Source organism: Schistocerca piceifrons, chromosome 1 (assembly GCF_021461385.2).
Source record: "Schistocerca piceifrons isolate TAMUIC-IGC-003096 chromosome 1, iqSchPice1.1, whole genome shotgun sequence".
Classification (NCBI taxonomy): domain Eukaryota; kingdom Metazoa; phylum Arthropoda; class Insecta; order Orthoptera; family Acrididae; genus Schistocerca; species Schistocerca piceifrons.
The window spans coordinates 738,913,935-738,937,954 of NC_060138.1; the positions used below are offsets into that span (position 1 = coordinate 738,913,935).

Sequence of the window (24,020 nt, forward strand, 5' to 3'; positions counted from 1 at the left end):
GTTCGGTGGCAGGAGGAACAAGACTTTTGGTCAGGTGATTACAGGGTTATAAATACAAAATCAAATAGGGGTAATGCAGGAGTATGTTTAATAATGAATAAGAAAATAGGAGTGCGCGTTAGCTACTACAAACAGCATAGTGAACTCATTATTGTGGCCAAGATAGACACAAAGCCCATGCCTACTACAGTAGTACAAGTTTATATGCCAACTAGCTCTGCAGATGATGAAGAAATAGATGAAATGTATGACGAGATAAAAGAAATTATTCAGGTAGTGAAGGGAGAAGAAAATTTAATAGTCATGGGTGACTGGAATTCGTCAGTAGGAAAAGGGAGAGAAGGAAACGTAGTAGGTGAATATGGATTGGGGGGAAGAAATGAAAGAGGAAGCCGCCTGGTAGAATTTTGCACAGAGCATGACTTAATCATAGCTAACACTTGGTTCAAGAATCATAAAAGAAGGTTGTATACGTGGAAGAATCCTGGAGATACTAAGAGGTATCAGATAGATTTATATAATGGTAAGACAGAGATTTAGGAACCAGGTTTTAAATTGTAAGACATTTCCAGGGGCAGATGTGGATTCTGACCACAATCTATTGGTTATGAACTGCAGATTGAAACTGAAGAAACTGCAAAAAGGTGGGAATTTAAGGAGATGGGACCTGGATAAACTGAAAGAACCAGAGGTTGTAGAGAGTTTCAGGGAGAGCATAAGGGAGCAATTGACAGGAATGGGCGAAAGAAATACAGTAGAAGAAGAATGGGTAGCTCTGAGGGATGAAGTAGTGAAGGCAGCAGATGATCAAGTAGGTAAAAAGACGAGGGCTAATAGAAATCCTTGGGTAACAGAAGAAATATTGAATTTAATAGATGAAAGGAGAAAATATAAAAATGCAATAAATGAAGCAGGCAAAAAGGAACACAAACGTCTCAAAAATGAGATCGACAGAAATTGCAAAATGGCTAAGCAGGGATGGCTAGAGGACAAATGTAAGGATGTAGAGGCTTGTCTCACTAGGGGTAAGATAGATACTGCCTACAGGAAAATTAAAGAGACGTTTGGAGAGAAGAGAACCACCTGTATGGATATCAAGAACTCAGATGGCAACCCAGTTCTAAGCAAAGAAGGGAAGGCAGAAAGGTGGAAGGAGTATATAGAGGGTTTATACAAGGGCGATGTGCTTGAGGACAATATTATGGAAATGGAAGAGGATGTAGATGAAGACGAAATGGGAGATAAGATACTGCGTGAAGAGTTTGACAGAGCACTGAAAGACCTGAGTCGAAACAAGGCCCCGGGAGTAGACAACATTCCATTAGATCTACTGATGGCCTTGGGAGAGCCAGTCATGACAAAACTCTACCATCTGGTGAGCAAGATGTATGATACAGGCGAGATACCCTCAGACTGCAAGAAGAATATAATAATTCCAATCCCAAAGAAAGCAGGTGTTGACAGATGTGAAAATTACCGAACTATCAGTTTAATAAGTCACAGCTGCAAAATACTAACGCAAATTCTTTACAGACGAATGGAAAAACTGGTAGAAGCGGACCTCGGGGTAGATCAGTTTGGATTCCGTAGAAATGTTGGAACACGTGAGGCAATACTAACCTTACGACTTATCTTAGAAGAAAGATTAAGAAAAGGCAAACCTACGTTTCTAGCATTTGTAGACTTAGAGAAAGCTTTTGACATTGTTAACTGGAATACTCTCTTTCAAATTCTGAAGGTGGCAGGGGTAAAATATAGGGAGCGAAAGGCTATTTACAATTTGTACAGAAATCAGATGGCAGTTATAAGAGTCAAGGGTCATGAAAGGGAAGCAGTTGTTGGGAAAGGAGTGAGACAGGGTTGTAGCCTCTCCCCGATGTTATTCAATCTGTATATTGAGCAGGCAGTAAAGGAAACAAAAGAAAAATTTGGAGTAGGTATTAAAATTCCTGGAGAAGAAGTAAAAACTTTGAGCTTCGCCGATGACATTGTAATTTTGTCAGAGACAGCAAAGGACTTGGAAGAGCAGTTGAATGGAATGGACAGTGTCTTGAAAGGAGGATATAAGATGAACATCAACAAAAGCAAAACGAGGATAATGGAATGTAGTCAAATTAAATCGGGTGATGCTGAGAGAATTAGATTAGGAAATGAGACACTTAAAGTAGTAAAGGAGTTTTGATATTTAGGGAGTAAAATAACTGATGATGGTCGAAGTAGAGAGGATATAAAATGTAGACTGGCAATGGCAAGGAAATCGTTTCTGAAGAAGAGAAATTTGTTAACGTTGAGTATAGATTTAAGTGTCAGGAAGTTGTTTCTGAAAGTATTTGTACGGAGTGTAGCCATGTATGGAAGTGAAACATGGACGATAACTAGTTTGGACAAGAAGAGAATAGAAGCTTTCGAAATGTGGTGCTACAGAAGAATGCTGAAGATAAGGTGGGTAGATCACGTAACTAATGAGGAGGTATTGAATAGGATTGGGGAGAAGAGAAGTTTGTGGCACAACTTGACTAGAAGAAGGGATCGGTTGGTAGGACATGTTTTGAGGCATCAAGGGATCACAAATTTAGCATTGGAGGGCAGTGTGGAGGGTAAAAATCATAGAGGGAGACCAAGAGATGAATACACTAAGCAGATTCAGAAGGATGTAGGTTGCAGTAGGTACTGGGAGATGAAGAAGCTTGCACAGGATAGAGTAGCATGGAGAGCTGCATCAAACCAGTCTCAGGACTGAAGACCACAACAACAACAACTGCAGTTGTTGTATCAAAGTGGAGGTGGAAAGGAAGAAATAACTATAATGTTAATGTGGGTGGGACATGTAGCTAGACAAATGGATAGTAGATGGGCCAAGGAAGGTATTTGATTGATTCCAAGAGATTCCAGGTGACTGTACTGAAGAAGGGTAGATGACATTAGAAAACATTCAGTAGCATTATGAATGCAGTTTGCTGAATATAGTAATTCATAGAAAATTGTAGAAAGAGTCCTTTATCTAGAAGTATCAAATGGCTAGTGATAATAAGTTGAATTTAAATTGGCACTCCAAACTAAGGATGTTGAAAAAATATTGATACATCGATATTTTTGTGAAAAAAAATATATAGATAGATATCAGTGACTTTTTTTTCACTGATATATGTAAATATTGAAATGGCAATACCGAGTGCCGATATCTTTATTTTATATTATATTTTTTCACAATTTTCGATAAATATTTGAAGTTGTTCTTTTGAAACTGCAGTAGAGCATAATTTTACTTTCACTCTGTGAAGGAGTCTTACTACTTTTTGACCTTTCATCACATCCAGTCTTTCTGTTTGACTGTGTGAAGCAAGTACAGATGGCACAAAGAAGTAATCTGGTTGTACTAGGGAGTGGCAGTGTGAATGGAATAACAAGGTATCTGATGTGAGGAAATAGCTCACCAGTTACAATAAAAAACAATTTTTAATGCAACTAGTGTGCTACTTCTTCACTTCGACATTCTTCAAAAACAGTTGCTGAAACTGATAAACATAAATCTAAATGCAAGATTGGTGTTCGCGGTGGGCAGAGACGTGTGAGGGTAAATGCTGACGTAATCGGCGCTACCAACAGAAACTGCAATGTTTAACTTCACCATGCAATTTTGACACTACAGATGCTATGTCACTGGCGTTTGCAGACATGAAAAATAGGGAAGCTGACATGAAGTTTTCCAGAAAATCTGATATGTGCTGAAACTGAACGATGGACCCATCAGTCACCTTTTATTGTGCCACTTACCTGCAGTTACCATTGTTAGCAAAGTTGTTATCGTCAAGCATAAACATACATCATTTTCCTTTCAATGCATACTCTAAGGGGGGTAAGCAGGCTGCTAGTTTGTTGATGTACAGAATATATAATAATAAATCAGTACTTAAATACACAGCTCTAAAACTTGCAACATATTTACAATGTGCAGGCGATATTTCTTTTGGCCGATACATTGATATTTTTTCCATCGATATATTGACATTTTTTCCATCGATATATTGATAATTTTTTTCAGTATATCGAGGGCCGATGATGATTCTTTTTTTTAAATATTGATGTATCAGATCCCGATATTTTAAAAAATATGAACAGTTGTACTCTCAGTACTCTTTTTCAGTTAGTTAAATCTTTATTTATGACTTGTCTTATATTGACATCTGAACTGAAATTTTGTAATAAAACCTCTTCTTTATATATAAATCAGTGTCTATTAAGTTACGTTATAACTATCTGTAAAAATAAGCTTGTGTCTTGATTTACTCAGGTGTAATCTTACAGAACAGTCCTTGATGTTCTGCATTGCTGACCTACATTCCATCTGGCCATTTGACAAATATAATAAAATTCCTATTAAGGCGGAAGAATATAGCAACCAGATTAGATGTGTGTGTTTTACATCAGTGGACATTCTACTGCACTCCATCGTGTAACAGGCTCTTCTTGTTCATGTCTGTTTTATGCTTTTTTACGATTTGATAACTAAACACCTTTTTTCCAGGTGTAAAATTATGCCCTATCAGGCCCGTCACCTCTTGATCATGTGAACTTTTCTTCACAGTCTCATGGACCAGTTTTATTGCCACATTCCTCTACTGACTTCAGAGAACCATTTGCAACAAGTATAATCATGGAGAATGGACAGATCTAGTGTGTTGACACTCAGATATTGAGTAACATTATTGTCCCAAGACCTCCTTTATTTGGACATCATTTCTTTACTTATTGTTTAACCAGATCTACTCTTAGTAGAGTGACATTTTTCCTCAGAGTTTGATTTGTTTCTTTCTCAAATTCTTCTGTAAATAATTAATTATTCTATAAATAATATAATGCAACAGTCTTAAGATGACATCAGAAGTGTGTTTCTTACAAAAGTGTGAATAGGGCAGGGACAAACCATCCCAAACAAGCACACTTCATTTCTACACTGACTCCTTTCAGGAGCATTGCATATATGGAACTATGACCCTAATTGCGCTGCAATTTCCAAGAAATTTGTGTTGTAATCTGTAGGATATCAATCTTGGTATCTTTGTAGGTAAAGTAATAAGTATCAGTAATTACATGCCTTTTATGATATTGTTAAGACATGAGTGTTTAAAAACACATGTTCTAAAAACATCAGCTCCATTTATGATCTGCTGTAGTTCAATAGCGAGCAACCATTAGTACTAAAAATAATTTTCAAAGAGAAAACAAGAAAAGAATGTGATAGAATATTATGTTGCACTTTAGCCAGCTAATACACTACCGGCCATTGAAATTGCTACACCACGAAGATGATGTGCTACAGACGCGAAATTTAACTGACAGGAAGAAGATGCTGTGATATGCAAATGATTAGCTTTTCAGAACATTCACACAAGGTTGGCCCAGGTGGCGACACCTGCAACGTGCTGACATGAGGAAAGTTTCCAACCTATTTCTCATACACAAACAGCAGTTGACCGGCGTTGCCTCGTGTGAGGAGGAGAAATGTGTACCATCATGTTTCCGACTTTGATAAAAGTCGGATTGTAGCCTATCGTGATTGCAGTTTATTGTATCACGACATTGCTGCTTGCATTGGTCGAGATCCAATGACTGTTAGCAGAATGTGGAATCGATGGGTTCAGGAGGGTAATACGGAACGCCGTGCTGGATCCCAATGGCCGTGTATCACTAGCAGCCGAGATGACAGGCATCTTATCCCTGAATCAACAGATGGAGATGTTTGCAAGACAACAACCACCTGCACGAACAGTTCGACGACGTTTGCAGCAGCATGGACTATCAGCTTGCAGACCATGGCTGCGGTTACCCTTGACGCTGCATCACAGACAATAGCACCTGTGATGGTGTAGTCAATGATGAACCTGGGTGCACAAATGGCAAAACGTCATTTTTTCGTATGAATCCAGGTTCTGTTTACAGCATCATGATGGTCGCATCTGTGTTTGGCGACATCGCGGTGAGCACACATTGGAAGCTTGTATTCATCATTGCCATACTGGCGTATCACCCGGCGTGATGGTATGGGGTGCCATTGGTTACACATCTCGGTCACCTCTTGTTCGCATTGACGGCACTTTGAACAGTGGACGTTACATTTCAGATGGCTGTACGCTTCATTCGATCCCTGCGAAACCCTACATTTCAGCAGGATAATGCACGACCGCATGTTGCAGGTCCTATACGGGCCTTTCTGGATACAGAAAATGTTCGACTGCTGCCCTGGCCAGCACATTCTCCAGATGTATCACCAATGGAAAATGTCTGGTCAATGGTGGCTGAGCAACTGGCTCATCACAATACGCCAGTCACTACTCTTGATGAACTGTGGTGTTGCGTTGAAGCTGCATGGGCAGCCGTACCTATAAACACCATCCAAGCTCTGTTTGATTCAATGCCCAGGGGCATCGAGGCTGTTATTACGGCCAGAGGTGGTTGTTCTGGGTACTGATTTCTAAGGATCTATGCACCCAAATTGCGTGAAAATATAATCACATGTCAGTTCTAGTATAATATATTTGTCCAATGAATACCCGTTTATTATCTGCATTTCTTCTTGGTGTAGCAGTTTTAATGGCCAGTAGTGTATATACAAATGCATTCATCAGAAGTTGGCATCTAATTGTAAAGAAGGAATAGATGTACACATTGTTCAGGAATGAACTAAAGAAAAAATGAAAGTTTGTATCTTTCATACCATTGTGTACATTTGTTTGGTGGTTGGATAGACAAGGAGACGCACAAGTAGAATTTTAGTGAACTTCTGTGTGGTAGCCACTATAGTGTGTACTACACATAGGCATTACTTGACCTAATGCAACAGATTTGCAAACATCATTTGTGTGACAAATCTGTCATGTCTGTAAATGAGACACATGAATTCAATAAAAACTCATAGAAAGAGATTTAATTGCGTGGTTTGGGCTATGGCATCTCTCACATATCCCCCCCTCCCCCATTTAATTCTGTGTGTCAGTAAATGACTTGTAAAGACCTACACAATGTTGTCCTAATGTGAAGGGGCATTGACCCAGTGAAAAAAAAAATTGTTTGCAGTTGTGGAACAACAATTTTCCTGCACATTTATGAATACCATGCAAATTTTTGAATGTATACTTATGTTGGAAGCTCTCTGCTTTTAGTGCTGCCACCATTTATTCACCATTGTCTTCCACACAGAAACCCCCCCCCCCCCCCCCCCCAGCAATCTCCTCTCCCACTCTTACCTCCCACCCACCCTACCCCTTAATGTTCAGAATGCCCATGACATATAAATATTTAAAATTTACTTGATGTCCTGTTCGAGTCTGCGTTTGTGATGTTCGCTTATGTGTAGTTGTTTGTTGAGGTGATAGTGAAAGCAAGCTGGTGTTCATTTTTCTGGAGTAATCGGTGTTTATGGGAACATGTAGTTGGTGGCTTGGGAATTATCAATCAGCATACATGTTACTTTCACTCTCTCTACTTAAACCACTATGGGTTTTCAACTGAAGCATATTTCCATGTTATGTTTGTCTCTGTGTAATATCTTGTATGGCCCTGAATATGGTGACTAAACAGGTGTCAGTGCGGAGCTTTTGCCGAGTGGCACTTTCAGAGTTAAGAGAGGCCAAACTCAAAAAATAAAAGCTAACAGAAAAGAAAAAAAAAAGAGTTGTCAGAAACACAACTGTACTTCAGTATGTCGGAACCTATCTTCTGCTTTCAGTGCTGTCACATTAATCCACGGTCATCCATAAACAGACAGCGACATTCCTTTATATACTTTCTTGTTACAGGGTCAGTGCTTATAGTTTAAATAATGTCTGCATTCTTTTGTACAAGACTGAGTTGGCATGAAGCGTACAGTTCATTAGATATTATTAGTTATAGCTAACGACAGGTGCAAATCTAACGTCATAATATTGGACTTAATGGTTTCCTGTTGTCAAAACTCTATCAAATGCATTACGTCTCTCCTAAACTCGAAAAAGTATTACAAATGATTAACACAAAATATATAAATTTTCTTATCCCCCACCAATGTGTTAATAACAGTAGTTAAAAAGATAAATTTAGCATATTAGATCTTTTTGCAATTGGTGTACCCTTCTTCAAGGGATGACTTAAAAGTTTCCATTATAAGAGCATAAATGGAACTAAATAAATTTTGATTGATGCTTTCTCTTTGTCTTCTCTTCTTCTCTTTGTGGTCTCAACTTTTCCCCACATCTTACAGCCCTCTGCATGAGGGCGTTGAAAGATTTAAGGATTAGCCATTAGTAAATATTCTGCTATATTTCTGTAGTGCATTTACAATAATTGAAGAAGATTGCAGAAACAGTGTTTGTTGCTCTTCTGAAAGGTAAGATAACGTCTGAGCTAGGATGTCGAGGTTCTGAAAGGTACAGCAGTTTCTCTTTACTTTCCCTGCTGCAGATCCTCTCCTTCCAGCCTAACAGACAATGTTTATTTGCTGCAGCCTGTTGTTTTTGTCATATTGATATGGGATAGGTTGTGGGTAAGACCCACTTATTGTTGTGGTTTGAAGGTGCTGACATTTTTTAGTGTTTTGGGTAACTACATCATCCCTGAAATATTATTTGTTGTGTGTGAAATATATAAGGACCAAGCTTCCCAGCCCTTTTGCTAGTAATTTTTTTATGTGGTGACTTATGTGCTGTCTTTTTTCTTTGGAGAATTTCTTCTTCTTTTATGTCACTCATGCGTTCCTTCTATCACCCATTTCTTAGTGTTACCAGATTAGCTTAGGTCTTCTCTGATTGTCAACATATCAGGTATGTGCAGGGTTTATACAGTCTCTCCCATAGTTAAAATCAGTATCCTCTTTGTCTATCTGCTTTACTAATTACCATAGAACTCCAGGTGTCATTTCCATATGACATCATTCAGGGGTTCAGTTAGGTGACATACTTCCATATTGTTCCTGATCTTCCACCATGGGTCTTCCTAGATCCTAATATTCTTCTGATAATCATCATTCTCTGAGCTCATGTGTGTTGAGAAGGCCTACGTGATATAGTGTGTGTGTCTGCAGCATAAAGTATCAGTGGCTTAACAACTGTAATGTGGTGATGGATTTTGGCATTTATGCTAATATTTCTCTTATTATAGAGGTCTGCGATAATCCTATATACCATTTACAATTTAACATTGCACATCTTAGTGCTTGGTGATGAGGTGTTCTCTTTGGAAGCACCCAAGGAAACAAATTGTTCGCTCATGTTTAATGATGGAGCATTTTCTTACTGCCCTCAAATTTTTTCCAGCTTTTCTCTTTTTGTAAATTTTTCTTAAGCGAGTTATTTTATAGCTGTAGAACATTTAAGGGAAGAAATGAGAACTTGTACTACTTGTGAAGGGTACATACTGTATTCTTCATTAAGCCAGCAAGAGTAATCATCTCTCAGCAAATGATTCTACATGGTGCTACATGGATTCTGTACTAACTTGTAGAGTTATTAACTGCTGTCTCTCACTTTCCTTCAGTGTAGCAGTATTTGAACACTGTTTTCTTGAAATCATTTATTCCGTATAACGGAGTCCTCAGTACTTTGTACGTGACATCTGTTAGTTTATTATAAAATGTGTGGATAATACTTGGCTGACAGTCTTTTTTTCATTCTAGTATATTTTTTTGTGCTGTTGTGCTATTAGAATGAGATGGTACTTTGAAAATGTGCCAAAAGAAAGTTTTAGCTGTGTCACTACAGCTTTCCAGCATAATTTAATTTTGATTTGATAACTAATCTTCTGACACATTATTCTACTCCGCACTTTTTCTTCACACCGACAAAGTAGTTGTTTGTTTTGTCGTACTTTGGTACTAGTTGAAATTAAATAATTTTAATTTTAGTGTAGTTTAGTGTTACAAATCATCAATAAAATTACCCACTTATCTGACGCTTCTGTTATATTAATGTGTACATTCTGTATGATAAATGTTCTCAAGAATTAATATACGCTTATCTTCCTGATTTAGAGCACATGATTCATATTTGTTTTCAGATCGCAACCTGAGACTTTATCATACAGGCGAGGGAAAATTTAAATATATACGTTCAATACAAGCAAGAGATGTAGGCTGGAGCATACTAGACACTGCTTTTAGCCCAGACAATAACTACATTGTATATTCCAGTTGGTCAGAATGTTGTGAGTAGCTATCACATACTTTCCCTTAAATCAAGAAATATTACATTTAAATGAATATGTGGAAAAAAGTGTCATTTTTATTTTGCAGTGCATCTGTGCAAGTTGTATGGAGATTCTGATAATCAAGATGCACTGCCCTTAGGACCACAAGAAAGGCGTTTCTGTATTTTTTCTCTCACATTCTCTTGTGATGGACGAGAAATACTTGGTGGAGGAAATGATGGCTACCTTTATGTGTATGACAGAGAGTGCAATCAGAGAGCTCTGAGGGTAATATTGGATAACTGATATAATTCCTTAAAGTTTATGTCCTTTGTGTTACTCTGTTACTTAGAATATAATGAGTAATCATTGTTCTTGCAGATAGAGGGTCATGATAATGATGTAAATACAGTTGCTTTTGCTGATGATACATCACATATTTTGTACAGTGGAGGCGATGATGGGCTCTGTAAGGTAAAATTTTCTATTAACTGTTGTAATTATACATGCAGTAAGTTTCTATGAAGATATTAGGTGAAAATTTCAATTTTTAGGTTTGGGATCGCCGAACTTTAAGTGAACAAAATCCTGTCCCTGTCGGTGTTTTAGCAGGCCATATGGATGGCATTACATATATTGATCCAAGAGGTGATGGTCGGCATTTCATTTCCAACTGCAAAGACCAAAGTATAAAATTGTGGGATGTCCGTGTATTTTCTGGCAAAGATGGTCAGGAGAATACACTTAAGGCTGTGGCTGATCAAAGTTGGGATTACCGATGGCAGAAGGTCCCCAGGAAATGTAAGTTTGACATTTGAAATGTAGGAAAGAAGAAGCCAAAAGAAAAGATACTTTCACTACCTGCCTTCACTTACAAAAACTTTTCACAATACTGTCACATAGTTAATCACATTTTTTACATTGTAATGTAGATACATTGCACTGAAATATCAGCTTTCTAATCAGTCTTCGCTGATGCCACTATTAATTTCAGTAACATTTTTTGTTTCATCACTGTCAGTATTTTCATCACCCTCCTCCCAGAGTTTGTCGTCCTTCCTACCATCTAGCATTGGATATGCAGCAACTATTGACCCCTTTGGTAACAGAATCTGGTGATATATTGTGCCTTTAACAGGGAATCCTGCCCCACATTAGGTGGAATGTTGCCAGATGGAATGACTGCACGAGACCCTCCTAAATGTCAGTTGGAGTAATGTTTGTGAAGACATTCTTCTTAAAGTGATTTCCCACCTCATTGTTTGTAGTTTCCAACCTCAAATTTCCAGTATCACAGTATGTGAGAATGCAGTTTAAATGAGTACAAAAAAATCTAGCTAATTAAGCTATTGTTAAATGGGAAGATGTTGGAAGCTGAAAGCAGCAAGAATATAATAATAATTGGATTATAAGGTCTTGAAGAATACAGTGACAACTCAGTAGACAGTGAACATATCCTTGTTGAACATTTTCACAAGGGATATTATATTTTAAAAAGTGGTTCTAAGAAAATGGTTTGAGAATAAAAAGGGCTAAAATAGAAATGCCTTGAAACTTCCTGGCAGATTAAAACTGTGTGCCGGACCGAGACTCGAACTTGGGACCTTTGCCTTTCGCGGGCAAGTGTTCTACCAATTGATCTACCCAAGCACGACTCACGCCCCGTTCTCACAGCTTTACTTCTGCCAGTATCTCGTCTCCTACCTTCCAAACTTTACAGAAGCTCTCCTGGAGAGGAGAGGTAGGAGATGAGATACTGGCAGAAGTAAAGCTGTGAGAACGGGGCATGAGTCGTGCTTGGGTAGCTCAGGTGGTAGAGCGCTTGCCCACGAAAGGCAAACGTCCCAAGTTCGAGTCTCGGTCCGGCACACAGCTTTAATCTGCCAGGAAGTTTCATACCAGTGCACACTCTGCTGCAGAGTGAAAATCTCGTTCTAGAATTACTTTCTGTTTGAGTGAGCATTGACTAACTGAGAAATGAGTATGTGTGTAATTACAGATTTGGTCCAACAGTTCTATGCATGTATGAATACCTTACTAAGCAAGTTCTGGGATTTAAAATGTTTTCCTCAGCAGGGAAAGTGATCAGGGGAAGTGTCTACTTGATTGCTTGTGGTGGCTACGTTTTGCCTACAAGCCATTAATTTTTGGCTGCTTCCATGTGGTTTCGTGAGATGCAGGAAACTATTTTCGAAGTCGACAAAACCAGTATTTCTGTTGGGGAAACTTTGGAAATTGCGCAGTGTTGATTATTTGTGTGGAAGCTTTACTATCAGGGGGAGATCTTATAAAGTTGTTTTTAAATATGTAGCTATATTTTGATCATGTATTTGTTAGTTGTCAACGTTATGACAAAAAATTACAGTAGTGTTGAAGATAGCAGAATGACACAGGACTATGCCATTTTATACTGCTCCAACACATAACTTCTCGGCTGCTGAAATGCATAAAAAGCCTATTAGAAATTTAACCAGTAACTAGCAAGAACAAATAGTGGTTTTTATAACTTTCTGAAATATTTGTTTTCAGACAATGGTGAATATACAAACTTGAAAGAGATTGTTGTGGAATGTAAGTGACAGAAATCTGCCATTGCTTCCATTAGAAAGGGTATGATGGGTTGGCTTAATCCCATTTGTATTCAGTGTACTTCATACTACTGTTAAGATGGCACTGTTCTGGAAAGAACATGGCGGCAAAAGAGGGCAGGAAGACACTCTGTCGACTTTGTGTTGAATTTGATCGTAAGGTTGGAAAGCTACTAGTCCAACATATTTTAGACCTGTAATTGCAAGTTTTTGGATTGAAAAGTAGGAACACTCAATGCCTAGAGTATGAGCTGTCTCAGAGAATGGGCATTAATTCATATTTTAATGGTGACAGTTGAATGGCAGAAAAAGACTGCTCGATAGGCTTCTGAAAGTCTGACCCTGAGATAAGTCTACTGCAGCTAGAACAAACCTCTGCAGAACATGCACAGGCTTTTAATAGGCCACAGATATTAAATTTTTCTTTCACTCTGTGAAGAAGTAGTTGAGAACCATAATAATTTGCAAAGACAAATGTGTACTATAGATGCATCGGCTATCACATCAGTTCAGAAACCTCCAAGTATTTTTGCTGAAAGGAGGAGGGTGGGGGGTATAAAGTTGGTGTCACAGTGGGTTCTAAGAGTGAAAGTCATGTGACTATCAAAATGTGTTCCAGCTCCAGTGGACAGTACATTCCACTTGCATTAATATTTTCTCTAAAGAAGCTGAACCCAATACTCTAAAATGAAGCTCCAGTGGGCACCCTGCATGTGCATGATGAAACTGGTTACATGACTGCAAAATTATTTGTGGAATGGCTGCAACACATCATTTCCTTGGTGAAGTGAATAACGGAAGGAAAAATACTGTTAATACTAGAGGGCCATAGTAGCCATAAGACTATATGAGCCCTTGAATTTGCCAAAGAAAATGCAGTTGTTCTGTTTTGTCTTCTGCTACATTTTATCTACAGGCTTTAGAACCTAGACTTGACATTCTTTGGACCACTTGCTATGTGCCGTAACTAGTAAATTAGGAGGTGGCTGAATAAAATTCCAGGAAGAGTAGTTTTAGTTTATCAAATTGCAAAACATTTCCAGGAAGCATATCTGCTACCAGCAACTCGAATGCCATAGCTGGTTTCCATGTTTCTAGAATATTTTCATTTGATCCAGACGTATTTCTAGTTCATTTATATATACCAAGCAGAGCAGGAGATGAGCTGTCTACTATAACTATCAGTCTACCACATCAACGCGTGAGCTTTCTTGCACACATGACAGCAATGACTCAGTCACAGAATTAGCAGAGGAAATCCTCTAGGTGGCTTCTTCAACTCCTTCCAGTTTAAGTGAGCCTAAGAAATGTAGAACTGGAAAAGGCTGCTGGGAACTGACTTCAACACCAAATCTGCAAATTCTGAAGCAAAATGAGCTCCAGAAAAAGCGGAAAGGTAATTAGAAAATCAAACCGAGGCACTGTGAAGCGAAGTTTACCATGTTTTCACCTCCAGATGAAGTAGCAACATTAGAAGTGATGAAGAAGAGGACACAGCTTGTGTTTATTGTTGATCTATTCCACTGATCAAAAGAAAGGGAATCTTGGCTAAAGTGTATAAACTGGAGCCGTGTTGATTGTGCTGGGCTTTCTAAAAGTACAAAAAAGTTGGTATGTGAACAGTGTCAATAATATGATTCTCTAACAGTGTGAACTGAAAATATTGTCCATAAATTGAATACTGCTCAAGTTTTAAATGTAATTTGTAAGATTCTAAGTTTCTAGAAATAATTTGCCATCAGTTTTGGCATGTTTTACTAATGCACATCTTAATTTATTAGGATTACATTTCTAACAGTTAATTAGGATGTAATATATGTTTATGCTATAATTTGTGCTTATGCTAACAATTTAACAGTAAAAATAAATGAACAACCCTGCTAAGAGAAAGTGTGTGTCATTTTGCCTCACAGGGTAGCTCAAAATGACATGCTGACAACATTTTTGAAATAGTGAATGCTTAGTGAAACTGATTATTTTGTACTGAATTGTTTGTGCATATGCTGCTCTAGAAATGGTAGTATAATGTAAAATTACTTTTATATAATTTTAATTGGCATATGAAATGAAATGAAATGATTATATGGCATTGTTGGCCAGGAGGCATAAACGAGCTGTGATAGACATATTAACTTTTTCATATGTCGTCGTGGGCCCCTTTCCTTTAAGTTGGGTCACTTGGCCTTCAATGTTACAGGTATGTGAATCTTTCATGATGAAGGCAATCACAATACCAGTGAAATTGAAAATGAGGGCACCGATCGGTATGATGCAGTGATTAAGACTCTCATACAGCAGGAGTGGGTCTTAAATTGGCCAATCGGATTTAAGTTTTTCGTACCTACCCCAAATTGGTTAAGGAGAATACTGGAATGGTCCCTTCATACAAGATATTGAGTTTCATTCCCCATACTTCTACTGTGTTAGCTAATTCTTTGTGTCCTGAGTGTGTTATTATCTACTGATATTGCGATCAATCTTCCATAAACATAAAACATGCTTTACTGCAACAAATATGACTCCAAGTTCACATACTAGGTGGGTATAATTAAAGTGCAGCTACTCATGGAGGTCCATTGTGGGCTATAGTTATTGTATCGCAGCAAAACATGGTAGATATGCGAATGCGTTATTGTGGAACCGATTTATGCAAAAAAAAAAGCATAAAAAATTAGTTTCAGTGTTGGCCATCAGGTGCAAATCTGACTGTAAATCACCTAATCGTGTCTACACTGTCCATATTGAACAAATTGTGCAAGTGGCAGTTAATAATAAAATCAATATTTTGCCTTTCTCACTTGTTTGACATTTTCTGCCCATATCCTGTCCCTAATCCATTACATACAGAAACACTTTTATATGTCTTTCTTGCATTCACAGTACCAATTGTCTACCTGCTGTACAGAATTGGAACTAACTTTTTTCCAGTGCAAATCAGTTCCACATTCACACATTAGAATATTTACTAAGTTTCACTGTCATACTGCAATTACAGCTCACACTGAACCTCTTTGAGTAGCTGCACTTTACTTATAACATCATGAAGTCATGTATTTACAGCATAACGTGTCACATGCAGAGTTAATATGGCTTTGGGTTCCTTATTAATCTCAATATAAGTCTAAACACGTTTCTTTCCTTATGTTTCTGTTGAAATTAATGTATGTCATCCTGATGATCTTAGGGTCTAAGCTGACCCATATAGAAAAATAAAAAAGGGGAGGAAACATTTAAAACTCTTTGACAAACAAATATTCAATGCTAGACTATAAGCATGGATTGGACAAGGTTGGGGAAAGAGATATTCTGTGGCCTCTTTGAAGGAAACAACATTAAATTTGCATGAAATGTCAACCATGGAGTCTTAAATCAAGTTGGTGAGATGAATATTTCAACCCTATTCCTCCCAAATGTGAGTTCATTGTCTTGATGCCTGTGCCACCTTACTATAGTAGTGTGCAATGGCAAGGAGCAGTGTCCCATGTGATGCTCCAGTCAATGCCATCATTCTGCCTATAGCACACACGTCAGGGGTGTACTAAGAACTTTTAGCATTAATTTTCATGTTAGTTTAGTTGTCATGAGGTTAATGTTCATTATGGGTGACATAAAGCAAATATGACAAGTTCCCCTTGATTCAAATTGGAATTTATCTTTTTTGGTCCTCATGATTTTCACTCAGTTATAATTGAGCCTGAGGACAGTTTCATCCTGTTCATAGCAGTCATTCTTTGTGGCTAATGTACAAATTCTAAAGTAAAATGTTTTACAAATGTGTAGGAATGAAATATTATCTCCAACTCGGAAAGTAATTTACAAGCAGTATTTCCTAAGAACAGGAATAAATAAATTCTTAATTGAAAACCTACTAGAAACCGGCAGGGGAGATACACAGTGGTTTAAAGTTCTCTATGCAGTACTTAGTAAACTCACCTATGACTTGTTTCATTGTCATTGGGAATGAAAATATCACTGGAAATTGTAAAATCATAAAGGTAAATGGTAGGTCTGGTAAAGCGACATTTGAGATAAAAACTATTTCATCCTTTCTCTATCTTGACACAATTACTTCATCCAACAGCTTACTTAAGCACACTGTTGCACTGTTCACGATTTAGGCTGTTTGCAGCTCCATAGTAAATGCAAGTCATTGGTACCAGTCGATCTGGATTTTTTAGTTATAGTTCCTTTAGAAAGTTTTGTGGAATTCTGTTTGCTCTGTTTAAGTAAACTAGGGTGTGAATATCATCTAGACTATCACTAAGCAGCATAACAATCATAACTGCTGTGAATTCGGTATTAATATTGATTGTTGTTGGTTATTTATGTTACTCCCTTCCCAACCCCATGTCCATGAGTGTTGAGGGCACCTAATCCGCACAGTATTTTTTTCCAGCTAGAAAAGTCATTTAAGTGTACCACATTTGTTTGAGTTTGCTCTAAGAATTTTGCTGCTATGCTTATTTTTACACAACAGTTCGCGCATGTCTAGGCATGGATGGGAATGCCGTTGCTGACGAGTCCAAGCGACAGTTGCAATATGCTTTCCTCTTGAAGGAAGAGTATATAATGCAAATTATGTCTCTCGTTTGCGTATGCAGAATTTATCACTTACCACCATCGTAAGTGATGAAAACTCACAACAGATGAAATAGAAATTCACTAAACAACTCACCGCAATCACTTTTAATGCTCACATTAGCTACGGCATTCAGAACAGAGTGCCCAGAACACTTCTGAATGCTCATTGGCTGTCGGAGAATACTTGAAGTAGATGCGCAGAACAAACCTAAACTTGACACAGTTGTTTGTTACTTCAACTGTACTCACTGTAAATATGCACATTGAGTTGCAGACAGGCACAATGAAAAAACTGTTACACATTGAACTTGCGGCTAAAGCCTTCTTCAGAAAAGAAAACCCACTGCCATTCACATAAGCAAGCACACATCACACACACGTGACTGCCACCTCTCGCTGCCCTGGCTAGAATGCCAGAGTGGTTGGAGATGGGGTTGTGTATGCATGAGGTGTGCTTGCTTGTGTAAATGTGCTGTTTGTCTTTTTTTTCTTTTAGTGTTTAGAAAAAAGCTCAATGTGTAACAGTCTTTTTGTTGCGCCTGTCTGCAGCTGTGTGTGTCACATTTATGGTGAGTACCCATTGTGTTGTTGATATTCCAACCTGCACTTTCCATTGCTTAATTTGATATATAGTAATCTGTTTGATATTGACAAGTGTAATAAACTAAAGATACAACACATATTTTCCTTTCTGTTCGTAGTGCTCAATCCAAAGAAACCTTTGGCTGGTGATACGTCTATAATGACCTACAGGGGTCATACCGTCTTGCAGACATTAGTAAGATGTCATTTTTCTCCTGCTTTTACAACAGGCCAACGATACATATACACAGGCTGTGCTGCAGGCAGAATAATCAGTAAGTTGGCTTCTTACTTTGTTCAATGTAAACTTTTATTAATACATTTACATTATGATCAAAGATTAAATAAAATGTTCCCAAATCACAAAACTTGTACTGCTTGTTTATAATGAACAGTGTTACTTACCATGCAACCAAGCCCCAGTCCCCTCTCATAGGCCAGCCAGCCTACACTCATGTTGTGTGTTTTTGAAAAAGCATGGATTGTTGATCCCTTCTGTAGTTGTTAGTCATAAACGAACACTGTGATGGACCAGGATTAAGCTCTTTGCTTGTTTCAAGTTAAGAAAGAAAAAGATCTACACGCAAGGTGTAGATATGCTCTGGGACAACTGGGAAAAACCTGATGATTTTGTAGGGTTCCAGGAATTTTTCTTTATTTTAGTTTTCAGTTAAATTTCTGTAATTTTAACTGGTAAGAACTGATACTCTGACAAAGAATGTGACTTAAGTCCACTATTGCAGAATACTACTGCAGCAATAAAACATAAATGACAGAATAACACCAAAATAAACCTTGAGTTGCAAAGAAAATGCACTGTTAACAACAAAAAAACACAATGCACATACAAGCATCTGTCAATAACAAAATGAGTCATAGGCTTTAGGACAAAAACTTTGCAATACTTCAGAGCAACAAACTGCTTTTGATGAATGTGACATCACAACTGTTTACATTTGTAACAGATCACCGGAAAATATTGTGAGTGGTGGCTTGAGAACCATTACTTCCAAGTATATTTCCTTTTCCACATGGTGGATTATATTACGTGTAAGATTGTGCGATGAGTTCTTAAAACTTAACACTTTGAGCACCAGCCAGTTACAAAAATTTCAGATTCAGAAGACTAGCCATTTATGCCATTTTTAATTTTACTGACACATTTATGTTTGATATATCTTTATGGTAATACATGCTAAAAAAGACTCAGCTGAAGATTGTATTATATGGAACTGGGGACCTAGAAACCGCGGAGAGGCTTTGTCCCTGCATTGGTACACAACCCCACAACAGGCTACAGCAGTCCACTCACCCCACCGCCGCCCCACACTGAACCCAGGGTTATTGTGTGGTTCAGCCGCCAGTGGACCCCACCCCAGGAATGTCTCACACCAGATGAATGTAACCCCAATGTTTGCATGGTAGAGTAATTATGGTGTATTAATACATGGAGAAAGTGTTTGCGCAGCAATTGCTGAGGCGGAATAAGGGGAACCAGCCCACATTCACTGAGGCAAATGGAAAACATCCTTAAAAACCATTCACAGACTGGCCGGCACACCGGACCTCGACACTGATCACCAGGTGGATTCGTGCCAGGGACCAGCATGCCTTCCCGCTCGGAAAGCAGTGCGTTAGACCGCACGGCTAACCAGCTTCAAGATTAGTTTTTCATATTTCTTTTTGTTCTTTCATAGATTACATACTATGCAACAATGATGGCAAAAAGTATAATTATCCTTAAAAATCTAGGGAGTTCTTGAGCAGCTCATACATAATGGGCTTTTCTATGGAAAAGCCAAATTGCTCGACGAAACATGTCTTTAACCAGGTAACTCGTGAAATGTTTGGTGTGCAGCAGTGAAACTTATAATTGTGCTTGTCAGAAATATTCAGCTGCTGCAATTTAAGCTTTGCTCATAGGATCCTGCCTAACCACAAGCTTGGAAAAAAAACAGCAAAAAATTTGTGACGAAAGTATATATGTAAAAGCTTAGCTTTCCTTGACGAAAAAGTCATCGGCTAGTCATATTTCACAATGCAAGAATACATATTATCGTGCTATATTTTTCCAAATTTGAAGTTCACTGCCAGGCCACTTGGAGCACTACTATGGTCTCTGTTTCTGTGTCATAGGATGAGCGCACCACACTTCTTATATTTTGGTGTTCTATGTTTGGAAACTACCCTGCTGTATTTGGTCAATTTGTATTTATACTCTTGTAATACCAAAATATGCAGTGTACATGTTGATATGCCATTAAAGATCTTTCCAAAATGTGTTACTTTCTGCTGGGAGTGCCGGAAAGTTGCTGGAAAGTTGGTGTATAAAAGCTTTACCATTCAAAGGAGTGATATGTTTTGCAGCTCAGAGGGAAAATAGACTGTCACTTAAAACAGAAAAAAATGTACTTTCACCTGACATGTAGTGTATTTTCACACAGAAAACAAATGCATTTTCACACAGAAAAAAGTATATTTTTAACCAGGAAAAATCCAGCATATTTATTTATTCATTTTTAGTCCACATATACACCTTTTACACGCAAAGCAAAGCAAAGTGCGCAAAGCATTTGATAACAGGTATAGTAGAATTGCTTTCTGAGGTCGGCAACATTGTAAATAGGGTAGCTAGAGCCTGATCTTTATCAGTATCCCACGCAGCTGTATTTTGAACAGCCTGCACCTGAAACTGCCGTGTTATAGTGTCCACAGTTTCACATAACAACTATGTTAACTAGCAGAGAAATGTACATGTTTATTTGTTCTAAGATGTCCAGCCCCTTGGCTGAGTCCTATGTTGACGTATACCCTGTAGAGACCATTCAGTTGACCGCTGTTTGTCATAGGACTGGAGCATTACTTACGAGCTCATGGATATGTCATTGCATTCATGTGCAAGTGTGAACTTATTTTGCACATTTTAAATGCCAACATTTATGGTTAGGCTCTACCGTGACTGCTATTGACATTAAATTAAACAACAAGTTTACTGTTACCAATCACTGTTTATTTATCTCCACAACACGTTTCAAAGGTTTAAACCTCCCTCATCAGGTGGATTTACATTTGTTAGTATGACATGTCTGTGTGATGAGTTACAATTTTTGGAGGAACTTGTGGCACTGTCTAGTGGGAGAAACAAAACAATATTTCAGAACATGGTTTAGGTTTTCTTTTGACATAAAACTAAACACATGTATAACGATTAAAAGGAAACCCAAAATCATGTTCTAAAATAGTGTTTTGTTTCTCCCACTAGACAGTGCCACAAGTTCCTCCAAAAATCATAACACAACACACACACACACACACACATCATACTAACGAATGTAAATCCACCTGATGGTGGAGGTTTAAATCTTTGAAATACATTGTGGAGATAAATTAGCTGTGACTGGTAACAGGAAACTTGGTGTTTCATTTAATTTAATTACTGTGCACACTTATTTTTACACACATTCTGTTTGCAATTTTTGCTCCACCTGATGTTACACAATAGCAGTAACTTAAAATTGGTTACTTATTAATATTCTTATACAGGTAAAAAGCTGTTTTTAACTATTATTGGTAAAATAGTTCATGTGGATACAGTTCACTATGAAATAGCATTTCTTACATAAATTCACATTTTCAAATTTTGAAGCAGAATTCACATCTATATTCATATCTGTCACAAAGGCAAATTTTTCAGGTCTGTGCTAATTAGGTATGTTCTTAATTTTCTTTTGAATTTATAGGTAGACTCAGTTTCTTACTCTATTTGCAATGGGAACTTGTGGAAGAGTTTTGTGCTTAGAATATAGAATGTTAGTCTACACCCTAGACAAGGAGCAATGTTGATATGGATTTAATTCTTCTCTGTTTTGGTGTAATGGTATAAATAAAAATTAAACTAACACTGACAAAAAAGTAATGTGCACATATTTAACTGTGAGGGCCAAAGTTACTTTGAGTCCTCTGCAAATGTTAAGTTACCTACTTCATTGTGAACTGCTCACTTTTAATAAAGAAATACCTCATTTTCTTTAGCTGTGTACCCACATGAGAGGCTTAGCAAATGCAGCAAGAAAGAGATTGCTAATTGCCTGACCAGTTGACATCAGCTCTTTTATCTCTGAGGCTGAAGATGTGGAGTATCACTGGAAAAAAATAAAGACTGCTGTACAGTTAACTTCAGGCGGGTATATGCAGAGGAAGATTTTAAGGAATGGGAAAAATATATGGTGGTTACATAGCTATGCTAGAAAATTGCTGTGAAAATGAAGAGCACTTTTACAAATTTAAATGAAGTCAAAGCCCTGTTGACAAACAAAAACCAAATGAGCATAAGGATAGTAGTGCAAGAAGCAATCAGTAAATTTAAAAATAAAATTCATAACCGTGTACATGGAGGACAACAGAGAGAAGGATCGATACTAAATTTTGTCTTGTGAAGTTGTTTCACTGGCCCAATACTTTGTCATTGCACAGATATTGAAATGACATACTTTATATATGTGATTTCAGAATAGAAAGTCAACTAAAATTGTACGACAGAATGATGATTATGATTAGACCTGATGGAATATATGACAGATTCTGTGTAGTGTTCTGAATAGATTGGTACTCTTGTAGCAGCGCTGGAGCCGTTAAGTGTTCCAAGCAATTGAAAAAGTGGTGCAGGTCAGTCCCATTTCCAAGAGAGAGTCATTTGACAGATACACTTTACTCTAAACTTAGTGTTGTGCAACAGATTGATATTAGTTATGGAACATACACGGTGTTTCAAAAATGACCGGTATATTTGAAACGGCAATAAAAACTAAACGAGCAGCGATAGAAATACACCGTTTGTTGCAATATGCTTGGGACAACAGTACATTTTCAGGCGGACAAACTTTCAAAATTACAGTAGTTACAATTTTCAACAACAGATGGCGCTGCAAGTGATGTGAAAGATATAGAAGACAACGCAGTCTGTGGGTGCGCCATTCTGTACGTCGTCTTTCTGCTGTAAGCGTGTGCTGTTCACAACGTGCAAGTGTGCTGTAGACAACATGGTTTATTCCTTAGAACAGAGGATTTTTCTGGTGTTGGAATTCCACCACCTAGAACACAGTGTTGTTGCAACAAGACGAAGTTTTCGACGGAGGTTTAATGTAACCAAAGGACCGAAAAGCGATACATTAAAGGATCTGTTTGAAAAATTTCAACGGACTGGGAACGTGACGGATGAACGTGCTGGAAAGGTAGGGCGACCGCGTACGGCAACCACAGAGGGCAATGCGCAGCTAGTGCAGCAGGTGATCCAACAGCGGCCTCGGGTTTCCGTTCGCCGTGTTGCAGCTGCGGTCCAAATGACGCCAACGTCCACGTATCGTCTCATGCACCAGAGTTTACACCTCTATCCATACAAAATTCAAACGCGGCAACCCCTCAGCGCCGCTACCATTGCTGCACGAGAGACATTCGCTAACGATATAGTGCACAGGATTGATGACGGCGATATGCATGTGGGCAGCATTTGGTTTACTGACGAAGCTTATTTTTACCTGGACGGCTTCGTCAATAAACAGAACTGGCGCATATGGGGAACCGAAAAGCCCCATGTTGCAGTCCCATCGTCCCTGCATCCTCAAAAAGTACTGGTCTGGGCCGCCATTTCTTCCAAAGGAATCATTGGCCCATTTTTCAGATCCGAAACGATTACTGCATCACGCTATCTGGACATTCTTCGTGAATTTGTGGCGGTACAAACTGCCTTAGACGACACTGCGAACACCTCGTGGTTTATGCAAGATGGTGCCCGGCCACATCGCACGGCCGACGTCTTTAATTTCCTGAATGAATATTTCGATGATCGTGTGATTGCTTTGGGCTATCCGAAACATACAGGACGCGGCGTGGATTGGCCTCCCTATTCGCCAGACATGAACCCCTGTGACTTCTTTCTGTGGGGTCACTTGAAAGACCAGGTGTACCGCCAGAATCCAGAAACAATTGAACAGCTGAAGCAGTACATCTCATCTGCATGTGAAGCCATTCCGCCAGACACGTTGTCAAAGGTTTCGGGTAATTTCATTCAGAGACTACGCCATATTATTGCTACGCATGGTGGATATGTGGAAAATA

The 24,020-nt window shown here is 38.3% G+C and overlaps 1 protein-coding gene across 6 annotated transcripts in view; it reads left to right on the forward strand.

Annotated features, from left to right (window-relative positions):
• The window catches only part of LOC124711645 (DDB1- and CUL4-associated factor 11), a 129,674-nt gene that overhangs the window by 86,924 nt on the left and 18,730 nt on the right, over positions 1-24,020 (forward strand). For all 6 annotated transcript variants that reach the window (XM_047241849.1, XM_047241865.1, XM_047241834.1 and 3 more), the window contains 5 exons: positions 10,027-10,173; positions 10,262-10,443; positions 10,537-10,629; positions 10,710-10,956; positions 18,026-18,181. In XM_047241849.1, coding sequence (XP_047097805.1) covers positions 10,027-10,173; positions 10,262-10,443; positions 10,537-10,629; positions 10,710-10,956; positions 18,026-18,181 — 825 coding nt within the window. The remainder of the gene's footprint in view (positions 1-10,026; positions 10,174-10,261; positions 10,444-10,536; positions 10,630-10,709; positions 10,957-18,025; positions 18,182-24,020) is intronic.